Below are 20978 nucleotides of genomic sequence, written 5' to 3'. Positions count from 1 at the left end.
CTCCAGGCTTCAAACAGGGTAAGGAGGAGGACCCGGGAAACTACAGGCCATTCAGCCTCACCTCCATCCCCGGAAAGGTGATGGAACAGCTCATCCTGGATGTCATCTCTAAGCATATGGAGAAAAAGAAGGTTATTGGGAGTGGTCAACATGGGTTCACCAAGGGGAAATCATGCTTGACCAATCTGCCGGCCTTCTATGGTGTCATGACTGGCTGGGTAGATGAGGGGAGAGCAGTGGATGGTGTCTACCTCGACTTCAACAAGGCTTTTGACACTGTCTCCCACAACATCCTCATAGGTAAGCTTAGGAAGTGTGGGTTAGATGAGTGGACAGTGAGGTGGATTGAGAAATGTCTAGATGGCAGAGCTCAAAGGGTTGTCATCAGCAGTGCAGAGCCTAGTTGGAAGCCTGTGGCCAGTGGTGTTCCCCAGGAGTCGATACCGGGCCCAGTCTTGGTCAACATATTCATCAGTGACCTGCATGAGGGCACAGAGCGCACCATCAGCAAATTTGCTGATGACACAAAACTGGGAGAAGCAGCTGATCCACCAGAAGGCTGTGCTGCCATTCAGTGATACCTGGACAGGCTGGAGTGTTGGGCAGAGAGGAACCTAATGAAGGTCAACAAAGGCAAGTGCAGGGTCCTGCACCTTGGGAGGAACAACCCCATGCACCAATACAGGTCATGGGTTGACCATCTGGAAAGCAGCTCTGTGGAGAAGGACCTGGGAGCCCAGGTGGACAAGCAGCTAACCATGAGCCAGCAGTGTGTCCTCAAGGCCAATGGAATCCTGGGGTGCATTAAGAAGAGCATGGCCATCAGGGAGAGGGAGGTTCTCCTCCCCCTCTACTCTGCCCTAGTGAGGACCCCATTTGGAGTCCTGTGTCCAGTTCTGGGCTTCCCAGTTCAAAACAGACAAGGAGCTACTGGAGAGTCCAGCGGAGGCCACAGAGATGATGAGGGGACTGGAGCATGTCTCTTATGAGGTGAGGCTGAGAGACCTGGGACTGTCTAGCCTGGAGAAGAGAAGACTGAGAGGGGACTTTATCAGTGCTTATAAATATCTAAAGGGTGGGCATCAAGAGAATGGGGCCAGACTCTTCTCAATAGTGCCCAGCAACAGGACAAGGGGCACTGGGCACAAACTGGAGCATGGGAAGTTCCACCTGACCGCGAGGGAAGTTCCACTTCACTGCGAAGGTGACAGAGCACTGGACCAGGCTGCCCAGAGAGGGTGTGGAGTCTCCTTCTCTGGAGATATTCAAACCCGCCTGGACATGCTCCTGTGCAACCTGCTGTAGGCGCCCCTGCTTTAGCAGGGAGGTTGGACTGGAAGAGCTCCAGAGGGCCTAGCCAGTGCCCCCCCACCATGCTGGGATTCTGGGATTTGTTCTTCATATTTGCAGGAATCTTTTTTATTTATTTATTTATTGTGATTAACAATTCCTGAGTAGGCTTTTTTCTCTTGTATTTTCAGAAGGGCCATAGCTTATGCGAGAAACTTGCAGAAATGGAAACCTTCAGAGACATCTTGTGTAGACAAGTTGATACTTTACAGAAATACTTTGATGCTTGTGCAGATGCAATTTCCAAAGATGAACTCCAGAGGGATAAAGGTAAACTCTTAAAAACTCTTATTTCCATAGATTTTTACTTTTTACACAGTAATAGCTGTTGAAGTAATAGTTACTATAGCATTTGATACCATATCAATAAGTATTTTAAACTTACTCCTTTAGTAATGGGATCAATCATAGGTATTTCTGTATAAACAGTGTTAGCTATTTTCACTCCAGAAGTTGGATTCCCATAAAAATCTGCTTAACCTGCAGTTGTCAACTCTATTAAAGAAATGTTCTTTTAAGCATTTGATTTTATGGAACAATATTTGGAATGGGTCCAGAGGAGGGCTACTAAGATGAACAGAGAGCCGGAGCACCTTCCATACGAGGACAGGCTGAAAGAGTTGGGCTTGTTCAGCCTGGAGAAGAGAAGGCTCTGAGGAGATCTTATAGCGACCTTCCAATACCTGAAAGGGACCTACAATGAAAGCTGGAGAGGACCTATTCATAAAGGCTTGTGGTGATAGGACAAGGGGGAATGGGTATAAACTGGAAAAGGGCAGATTTAGACTAGACATAAGGAAGAATTTCTTCACTGTGAGAGTGGTGAAGTGTAGAGGATTGGTTAAGAAGGAAAGGGCATCAGGACGCTGGCTCTTTAAGGCTTGATATTGTGGCAGTGCCTCAATCTTAGAATAACATTGACATTTAGAGGAAGTTGGCTTGTAGCAAGGCGAAGTGGGTAATGTAGTAAGTAGTACAGCTAACCGCAAGGCAGGAACAAGAACAGAGCATGCTTGGCAACTGCTACCAATGGGCACCTAGCACGTAGTAACTGCTAACCAATTAGTGCGTGAATAGTGGACACAGACCAATAGGCACCTTACGCGTAGACTGTAACACAGTGTATAAAAATTGGTGGAAGACACGTAATAAACGGAGCAAGATTCTAAACTCATATTGGGTGTGGTCTTGACTCTGGCCGTCTCTCTCGCAACAGTGAGGCACTCGAACAGGTTGCCCAGGGAAGCTGTGGCTGCCCCATCCCTGGAGGTATTTAAGGCCAGGTTGGATGGGGCCTTGGGTAACCTGATCTAGTGGGATGTCCCTGCCCATGGCAGGGGGGTTGGAACTAGATGATCTTTAAGGTCCCTTCCAACCCTAACTATTCTATGATTCTATGATTCTATTTACCCCATACAACGAATGCAAGTTAGTTTACCGCTGTATCTCTTATCTTTATTTCGAAAAACAATAGGATATTAGTTTTGATAAGAATAATACATTATTTTAAAGAGGCAAAGGTTCTGCCATAATGAATGCTTCTGAGATGTATTGGCTGCAGCTAGAGCACTAAGTGCACACTCAGGTGTGTATGTCTGCATATCTACAAATGTCTGAATTGCTCATCCAAGAGAACGGCTTCTTGTATTCTTGCACTATCCTGAGGCACTTATATTGATCCCCACATTTTTTCTGGCAGCCTGAAACTTTTGCTAGTGAGAAAATAGTAGATAAGTACTATTCCACTTCTTTGAGAACTTCCTAGTATAAAAGACCAGGTAGTTGCTCAATTGTGGCTCCCTGCTTATCCAGTTGTAACACTGAGATAAGGTTCTTACCATCATAGAATCAACGAATCATTTGGTTGGAAAAGACCTTTGAGATCATCAAGGCCAGCCGTCCCTGTCCACTACTAAACCATATCCCCAAGCACCACATCTAAACACCTCCAGGGATGGGGACTCAACCACCTCCCAGGACAGCCTGAGAACACTCTTGGTGAAGAAATAGGTCCTGTTGTCCAGTCTAAACCTCTCCTGGCGCAGTTTGATGCCATTCCCTCTTGTCCTATCGCCTGTCACTTGGGAGAAGAGACCAACATCCACCTCTCTACAAATTCCTTTCATGCAGTTGTAAACAGTGATGAAGTCCCCACTCAGCCTCCTCTTCTCCAGGCTAAAGAACTCCAGTTCCCTTTGTTGCTCCGCATAAGACTTGCACTCCAAGGTTAAAGCTGCCTCCCGTGCTGCAGCAGGCAGGATGGATGCTGCCACCCAGACAGAGCCACAGTGGGCGCATGCAGCTACCCAGACCCTGGGCTGCAGGCAGTGCCCCCCTCCCACACCAGCTCGTGCCTCTGGTCCTGGCCCCACTTGTGAAAGCTGCGCTCGAGTAGGGGAACTCCTTCACATGGTGAAGGAGCTAAGAGAGGAGGTGAAGAGGCTGAGGACCATCAGGGAGTGTGAGAGGGAGATTGACCAGTGGAGCAGGGCCCTCTCACTAACTCAGCAGCCTGCTGGGGCTGGTGTGTCCGAACATCATCCACCTGCAAACTGCATGGTTGGGGGAACAAGAGATGGGGAGTGGCAGGAAGTTCCTGCCAGAGGAAGGAAACCTGCTCCCCTCACCCAGACAGCAAAGCCCCAGATCCCCCTGGCGAACAAGTATCAGGTTCTGCAGGTGGAATCTAACCCTGAGGATGAGGATGATGGTTCCCACAGCCTAGAATCCTTCCCTAGGCTGCACCATTCTCAGAAAAAGATAAAAACATCCTCCATTAACAAGAAGAGGAGGGTGATTGTCAAAGGGGGTTCCCTCCTAAAAGGAACATAGGGACCCATCTGCAGACCGGACCCACTCCACAGAGAGGCCTGCTGCTTACCGGGGGCATCAGGGAAGGAGGTAGCTAGAAGACTTCCTTCCCTGGTCCACGAGACAGACTACTATCCTCTGATAGTAGTCCAAACTGGTAACGATGCTTTAGCAAACAAAAAGGCCAAAACCATCAAGAATGACTTCAGGGCCATTGGGAAAGTGATGGAGGGCTCTGGGGCACAAGTAGTATTCTGCTCCATCCCATGACTAAATAGAGAGGAGTGGGAAGCCAGGAAGAAGAATTCGATTAATACCTGGCTCTGAGCCTGGTGTGAGGAGAGGGGCTTTGGCTTCTTTGATCGTGGGATGGCTCACGCACCCCCAGGCTTTCTCGCTAAGGACGGGACACGTGGGTCTCCTAGGGTAACTAAAGACCTTTCGAGAAACCTAGCCAAGCTCATAAATCGAGCTTTAAACTAGATGTGAAGGGGGAGGGGGTTGAGCCCAGGCTAGACATGAACGAGCCTGGACATGGGGAATTGGCGACTGGGAGAGGGTGTGCGGGTGAGGACCACCAGTACCTCACCACACAAAAAGTTGGGGAGAACACACCTCGGGGTGCTAAGGGAGATGCAGGCACTCTGCATCTACTAGCTAGCTACTCCAGTTACCAGGCAGTTGGGAACGAACCCTGTTCCCTCTAGGAGGGCTGAAGGCTCGGCAGCTCAGCTGAAGTGCATTTACACCAATGCACGCAGCATGGGGAATAAGAAGGAAGAGCTGGAAGCTGTCGTAGGGCAAGGGGCCTATGATGTCGTTGCCATCACGGAAACGTGGTGGGACGACTCATATAACTGGAGTACGGCTTATGGTGGGGTATAAGCTTTTCAGGCGGGACAGGAAGGGTAGGAGAGGAGGCGGGGTAGCCCTCTTTGTAAGGGAGGACTTGGACTCCATTGAGATGGATTGTGGCCATCAGGAGGTTGAGTGCCTGTGGGTCAAAATCAGAGGAGCCCACCAGAAGGCAGATTTTGTGATGGGAGTCTGTTACAGACCACCCAGCCAAGGAGAAGCAGCTGATGAGCTCTTCTATAAACAGCTGCGGTCAATCTCTAGATCCATGCCTCTCATTCTTGTGGGAGACTTCAATCTGCCTGATATCTGCTGGGTGTACAATACAGCAGAAAAGAAGCAGTCTAGGAGGTTCCTGGAGTGCGTGGGAGACAACTTCCTCGCACAGTTGGTGAATGAACCAACAAGGGAGGGTGCCCTCCTGGACCTGCTGTTTGTGAACAGAGAAGGCCTTGTGGGGGATGTGGCAGTAGGTAGATGCCTAGGACTAAGCGACCATGAGATGATAGGGTTTTCTGTTCTAGGTGAAGTGAAGAGGGTGTTTAGCAAGACGGTAACATTAAATTTCCAGAGGGCAGACTTTGATCTCTTCGGAAGGCTGGTTGGCAAAGTCTCATGGGAGACAGTACTCAAGGGCAAGGGAGCCCAGGAGGGCTGGGAGATCTTCAAAAGGGTGGTCCTAGCAGCTCAGGAGAAAGCCATCCCCGTGTTCCTTAAAAAAAGCCGTCAGGGGAGAAAGCCAGCTTGGTTGAATAGAGAGATCTTGAGGGATATCAAGAAGAAGAGAAATGTTTATGGGCTCTGGAAGAAGGGACAGGCCTCTTGGGTGGACTACAGGAGGGAAGTGAGATTGTGTAGGGAAAAAATCAGGAGGGCTAAGGCTCAGCTAGAAATTGGATTGGCCAAGTCTGTGAAAGATAACAAAAAATCTTTCTACAAATATATAAATAATAAAAGGAGGACTAGGGAGACCATACAGTCCCTATTGGACACAGAAGGAGCAACAGTGACAGGGGATGAGGAAAAGGCTGAGGTACTTAATGCCTTCTTTGCCTCAGTCTTTAGTTGTAAGGAGGGTCGTTCCGTCTGTGTACAAACCCAGGAGCTAGAGGAGCATAATGAGGCTCCCGTGATCCAAGAGGAGGTGGTCAGAGCCTTGTTAGCCCAACTAGACACCCACAAGTCTATGGGGCCAGACGGGATTCACCCAAGGGTACTGAAGGAGCTGGCGGATGTGCTGGCCAAACCCCTTTCCATCATCTTCCAACAGTCCTGGAAGACTGGGGAAGTCCCACTGGACTGGAGGCTGGCTGATGTTGTGCCCATCTACAAGAAGGGTCGCAGGGAGGATCCAGGGAACTACAGGCCTGTCAGTCTGACCTCAGTGCCAGGGAAAGTCATGGAGCAGGTGATCTTGAGTGCTATCATGAAGCACATGCAAGAGAACCGGGTGATCAGGCCCAGTCAGCATGGGTTCACAAATGGCAGGTCCTGCCAAACTAACCTGATCGCCTTCTATGACAAAGTGACTCGGCTGCTGGATGAGGGAAAGGCTGTGGATGTATCTTCCTGGACTTCAGTAAAGCCTTTGACACAGTTTCTCACAGCGTTCTGCTTGAGAAACTGTCAGGCTCTGGCCTGGACAGGCGCACACTCTCCTGGGTGGAAAACTGGTTGGATGGCCGGGCCCAGAGAGTGGTGGGAAATGGTGTGAAATCCAGCTGGAGGCCAGTGACAAGTGGGGTTCCCCAGGGCTCAGTGCTGGGTCCAGCCCTGTTCAATGTCTTCATCAATGACCTGGATGAAGGCATCGAGTGCACCCTTAGCAAGTTTGCAGGCAACACTAAGCTGGGTGGAAGTGTTGATCTGCTGGAGGGTAGGGAAACTCTGCAAAGGGATCTGGACAGGCTGGACCGCTGGGCTGAGTCCAATGGCATGAGGTTTAACAAGGCCAAATGCCAGGTCCTGCACTTGGGGCACAACAACCCTATGCAGTGCTACAGACTAGGAGAAGTCTGTCTAGAAAGCTGCCTGGAGGAGAGGGACCTGGGGGTGTTGGTTGACAGCCGACTGAACATGAGCCAGCAGTGGCCCAGGTGGCCAAGAAGGCCAATGGCATCTTGGCTTGTATCAGAAACGGCGTGACCAGCAGGTCCAGGGAGGTTATCCTCCCTCTGTACTCGGCACTGGTGAGACCGCTCCTCGAATACTGTGTTCATTTCTGGGCCCCTCACCACAAGAAGGATGTTGAGGCTCTGGAGCGAGTCCAGAGAAGAGCAACCAAGCTGGTGAAGGGGCTGGAGAACAGGCCTTATGAGGAGCGGCTAAGAGAGCTGGGATTGTTTAGCCTGGAGAAGAGGAGGCTGAGGGGAGACCTCATTGCTCTCTACAACTACCTGAAAGGAGGTTGTAGAGAGGAGGGTGATGGCCTCTTCTTCCAAGTGACAGGGGACAGGACAAGAGGGAATGGCCTCAAGCTCCGCCAGGGGAGGTTTAGGCTGGACATTAGGAAACAATTCTTTACAAAAAGGGTCATTGGGCAGTGGAACAGGCTGCCCAGGGAGGTGGTTGATTCACCTTCCCTGGAGGTGTTTAAGGTACGGGTGGACGAGGTGCTGAGGGATATGGTTTAGTGTTTGATAGGAACGGTTGGACTCGATGATCCGGTGGGTCTCTTCCAACCTGGTTATTCTGTGATTCTGTGATTCTGTGAATTAGCCCTACTTCAAGCTGTCAAACTGCTATTGTTACAAAGTATTCCTGTTCCCTCCACCCACATGATTTGCAGAGTGCAGCAGAATACAGCATTACATGCAGACTTGAAATACGATATAGCAAGATGAAGCTGAAGGGATGCATTCCTCCTTTTGAACCTCTTTCCTTATCCTATGGATAGCTGAAAATTATTAGTGCTTTTAATTTTTATTTTTAAATTAACTTTCTAGCCAGTCTATTTTCTTCAATCAATTGTAATACAAAGCATACATGTAAAATGCTTGTTTGAGTTAGAGGCAACTATAACTGAATGATTCATGTTTGGTTTTAGCATTCTACGTGTGGCACCCAAAGGAATTAATGGCATAGACTTTAAAGGAGAAGCTACAACTTTTAAGGCAACTACTGCTGGAATCCTTGCTACACTCTCTCATTGTGTTGAGCTTATGGTAAAACGAGAAGAAAGCTGGCAAAAAAGACTAGATAAGGTAAGATCATTTTCATTTTACTTCTGTTGAAAAAAAAGTTTTCTTTAGCTTGAAATTGAAATTTCCAGTTAGCTGGTTTTAACTTTTTTATTCCAGATATTGCTTTTGTTTTTATGTGCAGCATTTATTAATTTTAGGTGCTTTCATTATTTATTTCTCTTATAAAATGTTAAAACCTCATCCTCACTGTTGGTGATACAGTAGCATTCATCATATTCTTTCTTTTCCCAGCCCTTGTTCAGATAGTATTCCTGTAATTTTTATATCTATAAAGAACCTGATAGTATTCTACAGTAAGTGTATTGCTTGCAGCCTTCAAAAAAGACCTAATTATCTATGTTTGCAAGATGATATGCAAAACTCTGAAATGTTTTAATTGTGATGAGATGGTGACAGTACTGGGGAGAACAACCAGTTCTGACTTTAAAGGTCTAGGATACAATTATTTCATTTGCCTTTAGGAGACTGATAAGATTAATTTATGTCATGTTTTATACCAATTGGTTAATTTTTTAGGGGAGTACATGGTATTATAGTATCTGTTATTCTAATGGCAGTGACAATTCATGGTAAGCCCACTCCACTACTATAGCAACACATAAGGAGCAGTGTCTTCTCTTGAGAAGAGACTTGCTTGCCCAATTAGACACTCACAAGTCTGTGGGGCCAGATGGGATCCACCCAAGAGTGTTGAGGGAGCTGGCGGACCTGCTTTCCAAACCCATTTCCATCATCTTCCAGCAGTCCTGGCTGACTGGGAAGGTCCTGCCAAACTAACCTGATCGCTGCCTATGACAAGGTGACCGGCCTACTGGATGAGGGAAAGGCTGTGGATGTATCTTCTTGGACGTCAGTGAAGCCTTTGACACAGTTTCTCACAGCATTCTGCTTGAGAAACTGTCAGGCTCTGGCCTGGACAGGCTCACACTCTCCTGGGTGGAAAACTGGTTGGATGGCCGGGCCCAGAGAGTGGTTGTAAATGGAGTTAACTCCAGCTGGAGGCCAGTGACAAGTGGGGTTCCCCAGGGCTCAGTGCTGGGTCCAGCCCTGTTCAGTGTCTTTATCAATGACCGGGATGAAGGCATTGAGTGCACCCTTAGCAAGTTTGCGGATGACACTAAGCTGGGTGGAACTGTCCATCTGCTGGAGAGTAGGGAGGCTCTGCAAAGGGATCTGGACAGGCTGGACCGCTGGGCTGAGTCCAATGGCATGAGGTTTAACAAGGCCAAATGCCGGGTCCTGCACTTGGGGCACAACAACCCTATGCAGTGCTACAGACTAGGAGAAGTCTGTCTAGAAAGCTGCCTGGAGGAGAAGGACCTGGGGGTGTTGGTTGACAGCCGACTGAACATGAGCCAGCAGTGTGCCCAGGTGGCCAAGAAGGCCAATGGCATCTTGGCTTTTATCAGAAACTGCATGGCCAGCAGGTCAAGGGAGGTTATTCTCCCTCTGTACTCGGCACTGGTGAGACTGCACCTCGAATACTGTGTTCACTTCTGGGCCCCTCACCACAAGAAGGATGTTGAGGCTCTGGAGTTGCCTATTGTTTTGCATCTTCCTACTACAGACTGCTGTGAAGAGCCTGGTTCAGTTTCTTGATGATCTGCTTGGATGTATTGGAAAGCTATTATTAAGTCCCGCCCCCAAAAGCCTTCTCTTCTCCAGGCTGAGTAAACACAGTCCACTTGCTGATCAGACTTTGCTTAGTGCATGGATGAAGTGAATTTGTTCTTGTCAGTAGGTTAGTACATGTTAATATAGAATAATATGTTAACACAGAATTTTAATTGGTTTAGATTAGTTATTTATCACATTTTTCTTCTTCTGTGGAATAACTTTAAAGCGCTTGCTTTTAGCTGCAAGCGGTTAACAAACTGAACGCTAAATTTCACTTTGAGTCTCATGTGACTGATACCTCATACAGCATGAGGAAATACATTTTAAAGAGGGTCACAAGCTTATTTGGACTTGGTTTCCCAGAAATTAAAATAGCAAAAGCTTCTATAAACTTGGAGATTTTAAGTTGCTCTGCTTTGGTAGACCTGCAACTTTGTCACACTTGTCAGTGAAATTTTCTGGGGTTTATAGCACACTCATGGTGAAGTACTGTAATTCTAATATAACATAATCTCTTTTTTATTTGGATTCCTCTTATTGCTAGCCTTTTAGAAGAGGAGATTTTGATTGAATTAAATAATATAGAATTGTGGTGGGTTACCTTTGGCTAACAGCCAAATGCCCACCCAGCTGCTTACCAGCCCATCCAGCAGGACTGGGGGAAAAATACGATTAGAAAGCTCATGGGTCAAAAAAAAAGACAGGGAGATTCCTTAGCAGTTCTTGTCATGGCAGAACAGTCTCAACTTGGAGAAAAATCAATTTGTTGCTGATTGAAATAGGTACAGTTAGTGGGAAGCAAAAAACCAAACTCTAAAACAGCTTGTTTCTCCCATTTCTCCCCCCATGCAGGAAATCAGGCAGGGAAGGGAAGAGACCAGTGTGGCTGAGTGGAGACCTGCTGGTCAAACTGAAGAGCAAGAGGGAACAGCACAGGCAGTGCAAGCAGAGACAGGGAACCTGGGAAGACTACAAAGAAGCTGCCCATTTGGGAAGGGGTGGAGTCAGGAAGGCCAAGGCACAGCTGGAGCTGAACTTAGCAAGGAAAGTGAAGGCTAACAAGCAGGGCTTCTACAGGTACATCACCCAAAAAAGGAAGGTTAAAGAGAATGTACCCCAACTGATGGATGAAACTGGGGACCTTGTATCAACAGACGAGGAGAAGGCTGAGGGAGGGACTGAAGAACATTTTGTCTCAGTCTTCTCTGGCAACCACTCTTCCCATATCTCTCGAGTGGATGGACCACAAGGCAGGGACTGGGATCAGGTTTGTGACCACCTGAGGAACCTGAACATACATAAGTCTATGGGACCTGGCGAGATGCATCCCAGAGTCCTGAGGGAATTGGCCGATGTGGTGGCCAAGCCACTCTCCATAATATTTGAAAAGTCACAGCAGTCATGAGAAGTCCCTGGAGACTGGAAGGATGACATTGTCCCCATTTTTAGAAAGGGTAGAAAAGATGACCCTGGGAACTACTGACCTGATTCTATAATTTCCCAGTCTAAACTTCATTCTTTCACTGAAGCCCCCTCTATCCCCTGCTTGCTAGCCCCAAGCATCGTGGGGGGGGGCGCGGGAAATGGAGAGTTGGAGGTAGTCTCTGCCACTCTTTCCCTTTCATACTTTTCCCCTGCTCCAGCACAGGTTTTTTCTAGGGATGTGTTCTGGTTTGAGCAGTGGATGGACACCAGCGATCATGAACTTAACGAACTCTTGTGTGGATAAATCACGAATTAGCAATCTATATTTATGCTTGCATATTTGAAGATATAACTAGTTCTGACCTGAGCATGATGTAAATGGTACAGAATAAGGGGTGGAATGTTGTGGTTTGAGCTGAAGCAGAATCAGTTTCTAAATTTTCAGCTAAGCCTTGTCTGAGTAACTTCAATTTGTGAGAGTGAACTGCATGTTTTCAGACAGCGTTTCTCTCTCAAACTGATAACACGGGGCACTGGTGTGCAGAAAGGCCACCGCTTACACTTATCCCTATGGAAACCAAGGCCGTCCTCGAGCTGGGGGAGCCGTAAGGGAAAGGGGCGGAAAAGGGTGGCACCTGCAGGGAGGGGCAGACAGGAGAGGTGACCCCAACCCAACCAACAGAGGATTCCATCCCATAAATGTCACACTCTGTTCCTCTCTTGTGAGACATCGTCTGGAGTACTCTGTCTAGTTCCGGAATCCTTAACGTAGGAAGGATATGGAACTGTTAGAACGGGTCCAGAGGAGGGCTGCAAAGATGATCTGAGGGCTGGAACACCTTCCATACGAGGACAGGCTGAAAGCGTTGGGCTTGTTCAGCCTGGAGAAGAGAAGGCTCCGAGGAGATCTTATAGCGACCTTCCAATACCTGAAAGGGACCTACAAGAAAGCTGGAGAGGGACTATTCATAAAGGCTTGTGGTGATAGGACAAGGAGGAATGGGTATAAACTGGAGAAGGGCAGATTTAGACTAGACATAAGGAAGAATTTCTTCTCCATGAGAGTGGTGAGACACTGGAACAGGTTGCCCAGGGAAGTTGTGGCTGCCCCATCCCTGGAGGTGTTCAAGGCCAGGTTGGATGGGGCCTCAGGCAGCCTGATCCAGTGGTATGTCCCTGCCCATGGCAGGGGGGTTGGAAACAGATGATCTTTAAGGTCCCTTCCAACCCTAACTATTCTATGATTTTATGATTCGATGTTGCTTTTCTTGTCTGCAGCAACATTTTTCTGTTCTTGTTTTCTTTGGTCTTAATTGATATTAAGATGCAAACTTATCTTCTGAATGTTGCTTTAAGATTAACATATTTGAGTAGTTTATTTTGTTTACCTTTTACAATTGTAACTTAAATGTCTCATTACATTTTTCAGAATTTTAATTCACCAGTAATTTTTCTGCTGTGCAATCAAACAATTTCCCAATTTCTGCCTTATATGTTGTTGTTGCCAAGAGAAGCTAGCAGATTTGGAGAGTTGTTTATTGGCACGTGAATTATCACTAATTTGCAGATTGAAGTACAGAAAGTGTGGGCATTTGGAGCGGAACTCTGTTTTGGGGGACGGGGTTGTTTTTCATTTCAAGTTTTCTGGTAAAACTTCTGTATTCTTAATGACTTACAGTCATTCTTTATGCATCTTCGGGACTCTTCAGTTACTTTCAAAATAGGTAAACTTGCAACATTTTGTGAAACGTAAGTATTAGCAGTTATCGCCTGTGATTGATAGTTCCAGGAAGGGAGAAGCCTACATTCACAGATAAAGGCAATACTGTCTTCATCTAAGTGCTACTTTTTTCCTAAGAATTTTCCTGTAGAAAAATATGCTACTACTTTGTTTTGCACCAAAACTGTTGCTTTATTTTTCAAATTTTTCTTTAGAACCTGGGAAGTATGTGTTCCAGAGTATGCCTTATCACCAAATTCCCAGTTGGTAAACTCAGTCTTTCAGTGTTGTTAAGGGTTTTCCACTGAATCATTAAAGTTCAAATTAGGTTGCTGAATAATTATATCTGCAAGAAGTAGTGTGTGGTGTCCAGTTGCCAAAAGAGAACGATGTTGAGTTATTAGTCTCTGCGTGGAGTTCAGAAAATCATTCATGTGGATCCTATGCCAGCTAATTATAGATACAAGCTTACATACCATGATTCACCAGTACCTCATTCCATTCAATGAGTTAGCTTTCTACCAGTCTTACTTTTCACCCTTTGTTAACACTGCCCAAGCATCTGTATCAAAGCATTTATATGACCTGTCAGATACCAAGTCTGACCCTCAACAAACTATGAATAGCTATGCTTAAACTAGATACCATATTTTGCTTGCTGATCTAGTTTCTTCCACATGACTTAAGGTATGCTCAAGGTAGCTAGGTCCCCAAGCTTTGTATTATATATGCATGTATATGGGCACATTTATAATGCATGTATGCGAATAAAATCAGAAAATCAGCAACTTTGTGATTGTTACTTGGGGAAGAGCACTATACTGGTCATTCCATTTATTGGCATGCTGATTATTATCAGCCAATTCATTCTTGCTGCATCAAATGATCATGTAATTTTACAGGAGACAGAGAAAAGTAGAAGAATTGAAGAAGCATATGAAAATGCTGTGACAGAAGTGAAGAAAAAGTCCCACTTTGGAGGGCCAGACTACGAGGTACAAATTGTGCTTTTGAAATTTTTAAAAATTCTGGGACTTTTAAAGATTGGTTTGTTTCCCAAAGGAGAGAAGGAGAGTGCGTGTGCGTGCATGCACATGTAAATCAAGGTCTTTGGCTGTGCAAGTGTGTTCGTGCCACTTCTTTTTCTTGGAAACTAAAACGGAATGAAGACTAAATCTTTCGGGTTTTGAGAATAGAAGTCTGTCTTCACCTCAGGCTTCCTTATTCTGTTTTTGTCTAAAGCATTTTGCTTACAGATATTTCTACTGACTTTTTAATTATTTTCCTTTTACATTTGATACTGCTGCTCATATGCAAGTTTTGTACTCTTACGTAATGCACATAGGAAAACCATGACTGCAGAGACAGTCCTAGACTCTGCAGTTTAACTTGAATTGATTTTTAACTTGTCACTGCCACTTGAAATGTGTTGATAAATTCAATGATTTTAGGTTCTGTTTCATCTGTTAAATTGCATGTTTTAGTAGCTTCCTCCTCTGGTTATTTAGTCAAATTCTGCAGAGGATAGGGACATCACACGACCAATATGATCAAGTGAATCCGTTTTATTGAGATTTTACATTACATTTATACCCCTCTTCAGCAGGGGCGAGCCGTGGTGTTACAAGCTGATTTGTCAGTTCTCCTTTAGCCATAAACAATCATTGTTTACCTACAGTATTATGCTTTCCCATGATAAACGGCTATGTGAGCACTCTGGTCTACAAAATAACAAGTCAAGGATTACTGAGGAAAACTTCCCGTGAAAAATAAGAAGTCAAGGACTACTGAGGAAAACTTCCCGTGAGAAGTGAGAGGAGTACAAGGCAGAGCAACTTTCTAATAATACAGAGAAAAACCTTAAAGGCAACGTGTCCTCTACAGTGACTAATTCTTTTACTAGGCTAACTTTATTCAGGTGCAGAAGCTGGGTTGTGCACGTCTAAATATCCGTGCCCATTTTGATCTAAAAACTCCTCAACAAAATTCTAAGGCTCTTAAACTACCTTCTAAAGAATAACATAGCTAATGCATATTGACAATGTTAATCAGTTGGTTTTTTTGCTTATTTATAGAACTACCTCTAAACTGTAGTTAAAGGAAATAACTTCCTTTAACAAGTAGCATTTTCAGATTAATTGTAAACAAACAATATTGGTGAAAATATTTGAGATCTATGGAAGAAATGTCACTCTGTCAGTTATATGCATAATATATAAATACCCAATATTAAACTTAAGTGGAACTCTCATGTCTCCAAAATTTTAAACTAGTTTTGTTTCCTATGCTCTAGGAGGGTCCTAATAGTCTGATTAACGAAGAAGAATTCTTTGATGCTGTTGAAGCTGCTCTCGATAGACAGGATAAAATGGAAGAACAGGTATTGCTACTTGAAAAATGTGTTAATGATGGGCACTTCATGGAAGACTGGGGGGAGCTCTTGACACTCTTGAGGGCAGAGAGGCCCTGCTGAGGGATCTGAACAAACTGAAGAGCTGGGCAATCGCCAACCACATGGAGTTTAACAAGGGCAAGTGTCAGGTTTTGCCTCTGGGACACAGCAACCCTGGATGTCCATACAGACTGGGGAGCGAGAGGCTGGAGAGCAGCCCTGTGGAAAGGGATCTGGGGATGCTGATCGACAGCAAGTTGAACACGAGCCAGCAGTGCCCTGGCAGCCAAGAGGGCAACCGTGTCCTGGGGTGCATCCAGCATGGCATCGCCAGCCAGGTGAGGGAGGGGATTGTCCTGCTCTGCTCTGCACTGGTGAGGGCCCACCATGAGTGCTGGGCACAATTTGGGGCACTGCAGTACAAAAAGGATCTAAAGCTACCGGAGAGTGTCCAGAGGAGGGTATGGAATTGGTAAAGGGGAAGCTGTATGAGGAGCGGCTGAAATCACTTAGTCTGTTCAGCCTGGAGAAGAGGAGACTGAGGGGAGACCTCATAGCAGTTTGCTGAAAGTCAGGCACCACGGGAACGGCTGCTTCTGGTTGTCAGAAGCCCAGAGCCACTCGCCCCGCTCCCACATGATTTTTTCTGGGCTTTCCCCAGCTCTGGCAAGCGCCCCACTGCCACAAGTTGTCACCCTGCTGCAGTACTCACCGTCCTGCTGCTGGATGTCACCAAGGGTCACATTTCAGTGACAAGGATCAAAAAGGGATAATATGCATGTGATGAAATATATAGAACATGAGAACATATAATAGTGTGTAAAATGAGAGGTAATAACAAAGTGGCACCTCCTTTGTTTTAAAAGAGTTTAGGCTTATGAACACAGTGAATATAATGACTTGATTAAGAAGTATAAGACTTTCTAGTGGACATATAATACCCAACAGAGTTTATTTGTGTTGGGGTCTCTTAGCAGAGAGTAAAAGTTTTGAGTGACTGTTGTACTACTACATGAATGCAACATCCTTAATGCTGCCAATTTATTTTACTTAACCTGGAAATACGCCTTGAAGTACAGATGAATCAGTAATTCAGTCTCCTGGCCCATTCACTTTGTGAGAAGGATGACAACTTCATGTCTGCCATGGACAGCATTAGTTGTTGGAGTCACTATATAGATTGAGGATGCCTTCTCCATTTCATAGTCCACTCAAGTAGCAGCTGACTACCAATAATTAGAATCATAGAATCATAGAATAACCAGGTTGGAAGAGACCCACCGGATCATCAAGTCCAACCATTGCTATCAACCACTAAACCATGCCCCTTAGCACCTTGTCCACCCGTCCCTTAAACACCTCCAGGGAAGGTGACTCAACCACCTCCCTGGGCAGCCTGTTCCAGTGCCCAATGACCCTTTCTGTGAAAAATTTTTTCCTAATGTCCAGCCTAAATCTCCCTTGGCGGAGCTTGAGGCCATTCCCTCTTGTCCTGTCCCCCATCACTTGGGAGAAGAGGCCAGCACCCTCCTCTCTACAACCTCCTTTCAGGTAGTTATAGAGAGCAATGACGTCTCCCCTCAGCCTCCTCTTCTCCAGGCTAAACAACCCCAGCTCTCTATTAAACCTATTTTGTTGCAGTCTCAAAGTGAAAAGGTCAGATTACACTGGCCAGCATCCCTACCTTCTGGAGATGCATATTCTGCTGTGGGGACTCATAGATTTGTCCAAAATGTAAGGTATTTCTCATTATCATGATCCTCTGAATAATGGACTGACTTATATTTCTAGATAATATTTTATGTGGATAGGTAAGATAGGAGTTTTTTAGAAAATTGTATTAATGTTTTTAGGTGTTTCTAGTATAACTTTCAATGGTTTATTCATTTTCAAGTTAAGTAGCTAGAATTGGAAAAGAGCTGTTTTCTGTCTTGGCTCAAAAAGTTGACTTTTATCAAGCCTGTCAGTTAGAGATGATATTAAAAGAAAAAGAATTTCAACTTGCTCACCTCAGTGTTTTTAAGATACATTCACCAAAATTCATTTAATTTATTAAAAAAAAATCCAGTCTCTTGCATTAGAATCAGTTGACTTATTTTAGTGTTACGCTATGCTCTTAGGGCTACACTGGAAGCATAATACATAATAAGTACATGAAATCAACATTCGCTGCTGTGCTTCCTGCTCATCGTGCTTCTATTTTCCTTTTCTTCATTATCTTGTGCTTGCAAGTTGGTACTGAATGATCTCTTGTGCCATTGTTCTGATTACTTGGTTTTTTCTTTGTCTGTCTCCAGTATCCCTATAGTCACTCTTCCTCCATGTCTTCCATTGATCTAGTCAGTGCCTGTATTAATGTGTAGAGTGGGGGTTGCAGATCTTTGCTATACTTCATCCTCTTCTCTAGAACATGGGGGGTTTTGTTACATAATTCACTGCTTCCTTTAAGCTATGATGTTGAGACAAAAAAAAAAAAGTTCTCTATGCCTATACTAAATGGTTGTCTTTTTACATTCTGCTTGCATGCATATCACTTTTGCTGAGAACTAAATATTGTGAAACTGTTGGATTGATTTCAGTAGCTTTAATAAAAATGCCTACAACTTGAAAATTTTGCATTTCTGATTATGATAGAAGTAATAAAATAACACCTGTTTTGTGTGGACTGGAGATTGTCTTTGCTTCAAATTGAATAGTTTTTCTTGCTTTTAAATCAAAGGTTTAGTTGTGTCTTTACAATTTGTCACTTCTAATGACATTAAGATACTAAATATTAAGGTGCTCTATTAGCATTTTTTGCCTCTACAACTAGTTTTATATGGGTTTTTTAGTATGTTTTTAACAAATGTGATTGTGAGCATGAGAATTTTTACTGAAGAGTTCCAAAATATATTAAATTATCCTTTAGAAAATGCCTGACATCCTGAATATGTGAATGTAGCCATAGTGACATATTCCAATAATGTACAAAATTACTCTAGATGCTTGCACTGAAGTTCATAGTTTAGAGTTGAATTAGATAAATGAATTCATATGTTTGGTCTTTATTTTCAAAAAAAATTTGTTCAGACATAGCATTCATGCCATTAGTTTCCTTCTACTGTGGTTCATATATGATTGTGAATATGGGTCTTCCTTCTAGGATCTGTTTTTGAGGTTTTGTTTGTTGTTTTGGGTTTTTTTTTATAATTATTGTCTAACACTGCAAACAACCTGCTTTTTCAAACAGAAGGAATGGATTTTCTTTTGATTAACAGAACCGGGAATCATACTACCTGCAGATCTTGCCACCAGCTTTGTGAGCAGAACCCTAACATTAATGGACTTGCTTATTGGACTGAAATCCCAACACTTTCCTTGACCTAACACAGTCAGTTAATTTCTGGAATTTGAACTTATTGCAAGGGGAAAAAATATGCAGATCATATTGTACAACACCAATAGGCTCATCTATTGGTACTCAAGTAGTCACGTCAGTAATTCAAGTTTGGTTTTGTTTGGGAGAAGGGGGGAAATTAAGTAATAGAAAGCAAGTTTGATTCTAAAGATAGAATTGGTTGTCTATCAGGCTATGGGTACATGGCCAGTTCAATGTAAGGGAAACAGAGTCATTAAAATATGTGAACCTTCTCATTTTCATCTCTAATGCATGTGTTAACATTGGTGGATCCATATGGATCTGAGTATCAGAGCACTATTGTGGCTGAAAAAACATAACTGTTTAAAAACAAATCTGAGGTTGACCAGATCCTTATCACAATAATGCAAATTGCCATTAAAGATCAAAGTCAAATGGAGTCAAGGTGCTGTCAGCAGCTGCAGGGATTATACTACAGAGAAGCTACTACCTACTGCCTTAGGATGTGGTTTCAAGTTAACTGACTCACTGCAGAAAGGATGATCTTGCTAATTTAAAAGAAACCTACTGCCTTCTGCCCCCTCCTTCCCCCATATTTTCCTAGAACAAACATTTGCCAGATCAGTAAATTGGTCCACCTGCTCTAGAGCTTCATTGCTAGTGAACAAGCAGGTGAAAAACAACTGAGATCATGAAGAAAAAAGCAGCACACCTTTTGTTGACAATCTGCTGTGGACCTTATTAATAGGAAATTGGCCTCTGTCCCGTGGCTGAGGATTTGGCTTTTGGAAAGGCAAGCTAATATCTTCATTTTGAATAAATGGGACTTATTTCTAGACTTCATTCATACCAAAGGAATTTTGGTACTTGTAAAAGGTCAAGTAGAATCTTGAAGCTTTGTTTTTAAGATTAAGAAGTGTAAACAAATGTATTCTGATGGATTCTGGTTCTTCAGTGTGCCTTCAGAAAAGCATTGATTTGCCTCTGCCAGTTGAGTGGGAGGTTATGGGCTTAAAAAGCTGCAGATGTTTTGCAGATCACTTTCTCCTCTTTTAAAGAAGAACTAACAGATTTTAAAATAGTTTGAAAGTGAACTGTCTACTCTATGTTCAGGCCAAGGCTGCATGGAGTAGAGGTTACAAATATTTTTGCAAGACCATTCCCGTAGTCTGCCAGGAACCCAGAGGTGATAGCGTGGCCTCCTCAATAGGAAAGAAGCTGTGAATCTTGACTCTGTGCCTAATGTGGTATCCAAAATAGGCGCAGGCTGACAGACACTGACCAGCAGGTAGATCGTGATTTGGACAGGTAGTATGCACAAGGCAGTTTTAGACACTGCAATTACTTGATTAAGTAGAAATAATTGCTTGTTAGTGAAAACCAGCATTTGCTCTCTTCTGAAACCTGCAATGATAATACCTCTCCTTCCCTAAAACTAAGGGGAAGTTGTCTCAAAGATGTTGTATTAGGAGGAATGAAACATTATCAGGAGAGAGAGGGAGAGAACCAAACTAAAAATGCCTTTCAAGTTTTCAGGGGAAATCAGGGGGCTAAATGTGAACAATTCCAAAGGCCTTAAACTGTTTAGATTGCACTCCTGGCGGATGCCTCATTCTCTTCTTTCTTTGCTATTCCCCTCCTCCCTCTGCATTTAGCATAAAGCAAAAAAGCAGGAAAAAACAAAACAAACATATAAAAGCCAGCTTCGTCCTTAATAGATTGGAAGCTAGGGGAGAAGAGAGATAGGTACCTCGAGGTGTTGCAGGTAAAGGTTGGGAGCATGGAGCATGACATGGACTCCATTCTGAAAGAAGTATGACCTAGAGGTAGTAAACCAAATATTTAAATTGCCCACATTCTTACCTGACTTGTATTATTATAATATTTAATAGGTTTATTAAAAACACTCATATTTTCCCTAACAATTCCCACTTTTTTGACATGCCTGAGTAGAAATAATTTCCTCCCCACCCCCCTCCCCGAACATGATATCGTTTAACAGTTACCACTTTAGCTGGCACAGGCAGCACAATAGGATCCCAGTTTAGGAATCTATGCAGGATGGTTGTAGAGCAAATAGCAAGTTCTGCTTGCAAAGCTCTGAAGCAGGAGACACCATTTAAGGTTTCAACTGTTTGTCCTGCTAACACATCAATACCCAAGATATATTCTTAAAACAGACCAATTAACATCATTTCGGTAAATGGTGTGGTGTAGAGGATTGGTTAAGAAGGAAAGGGCATCAGG

At 44.3% G+C, this 20978-nt stretch overlaps 1 protein-coding gene across 1 annotated transcript in view; it reads left to right on the top strand.

Annotated features, from left to right (window-relative positions):
- Positions 1-1450: 1450 nt before the first annotated feature.
- LOC138732925 (ceramide transfer protein-like) overlaps positions 1451-20978 on the top strand; it is a 51379-nt gene continuing 31851 nt past the window's right edge. Inside the window, exons 1-5 of the mRNA XM_069879706.1 lie at positions 1451-1620; positions 8063-8219; positions 13884-13976; positions 15275-15361; positions 17015-17107. Of these exons, the coding sequence (XP_069735807.1) occupies positions 8178-8219; positions 13884-13976; positions 15275-15361; positions 17015-17107 (315 nt within the window). The 5' untranslated portion in view covers positions 1451-1620; positions 8063-8177. The remainder of the gene's footprint in view (positions 1621-8062; positions 8220-13883; positions 13977-15274; positions 15362-17014; positions 17108-20978) is intronic.

Source organism: Phaenicophaeus curvirostris, chromosome W (assembly GCF_032191515.1).
Source record: "Phaenicophaeus curvirostris isolate KB17595 chromosome W, BPBGC_Pcur_1.0, whole genome shotgun sequence".
NCBI classification, from domain to species: Eukaryota; Metazoa; Chordata; class Aves; order Cuculiformes; family Cuculidae; genus Phaenicophaeus; species Phaenicophaeus curvirostris.
This window is presented reverse-complemented; position numbering and strand designations above follow the sequence as displayed.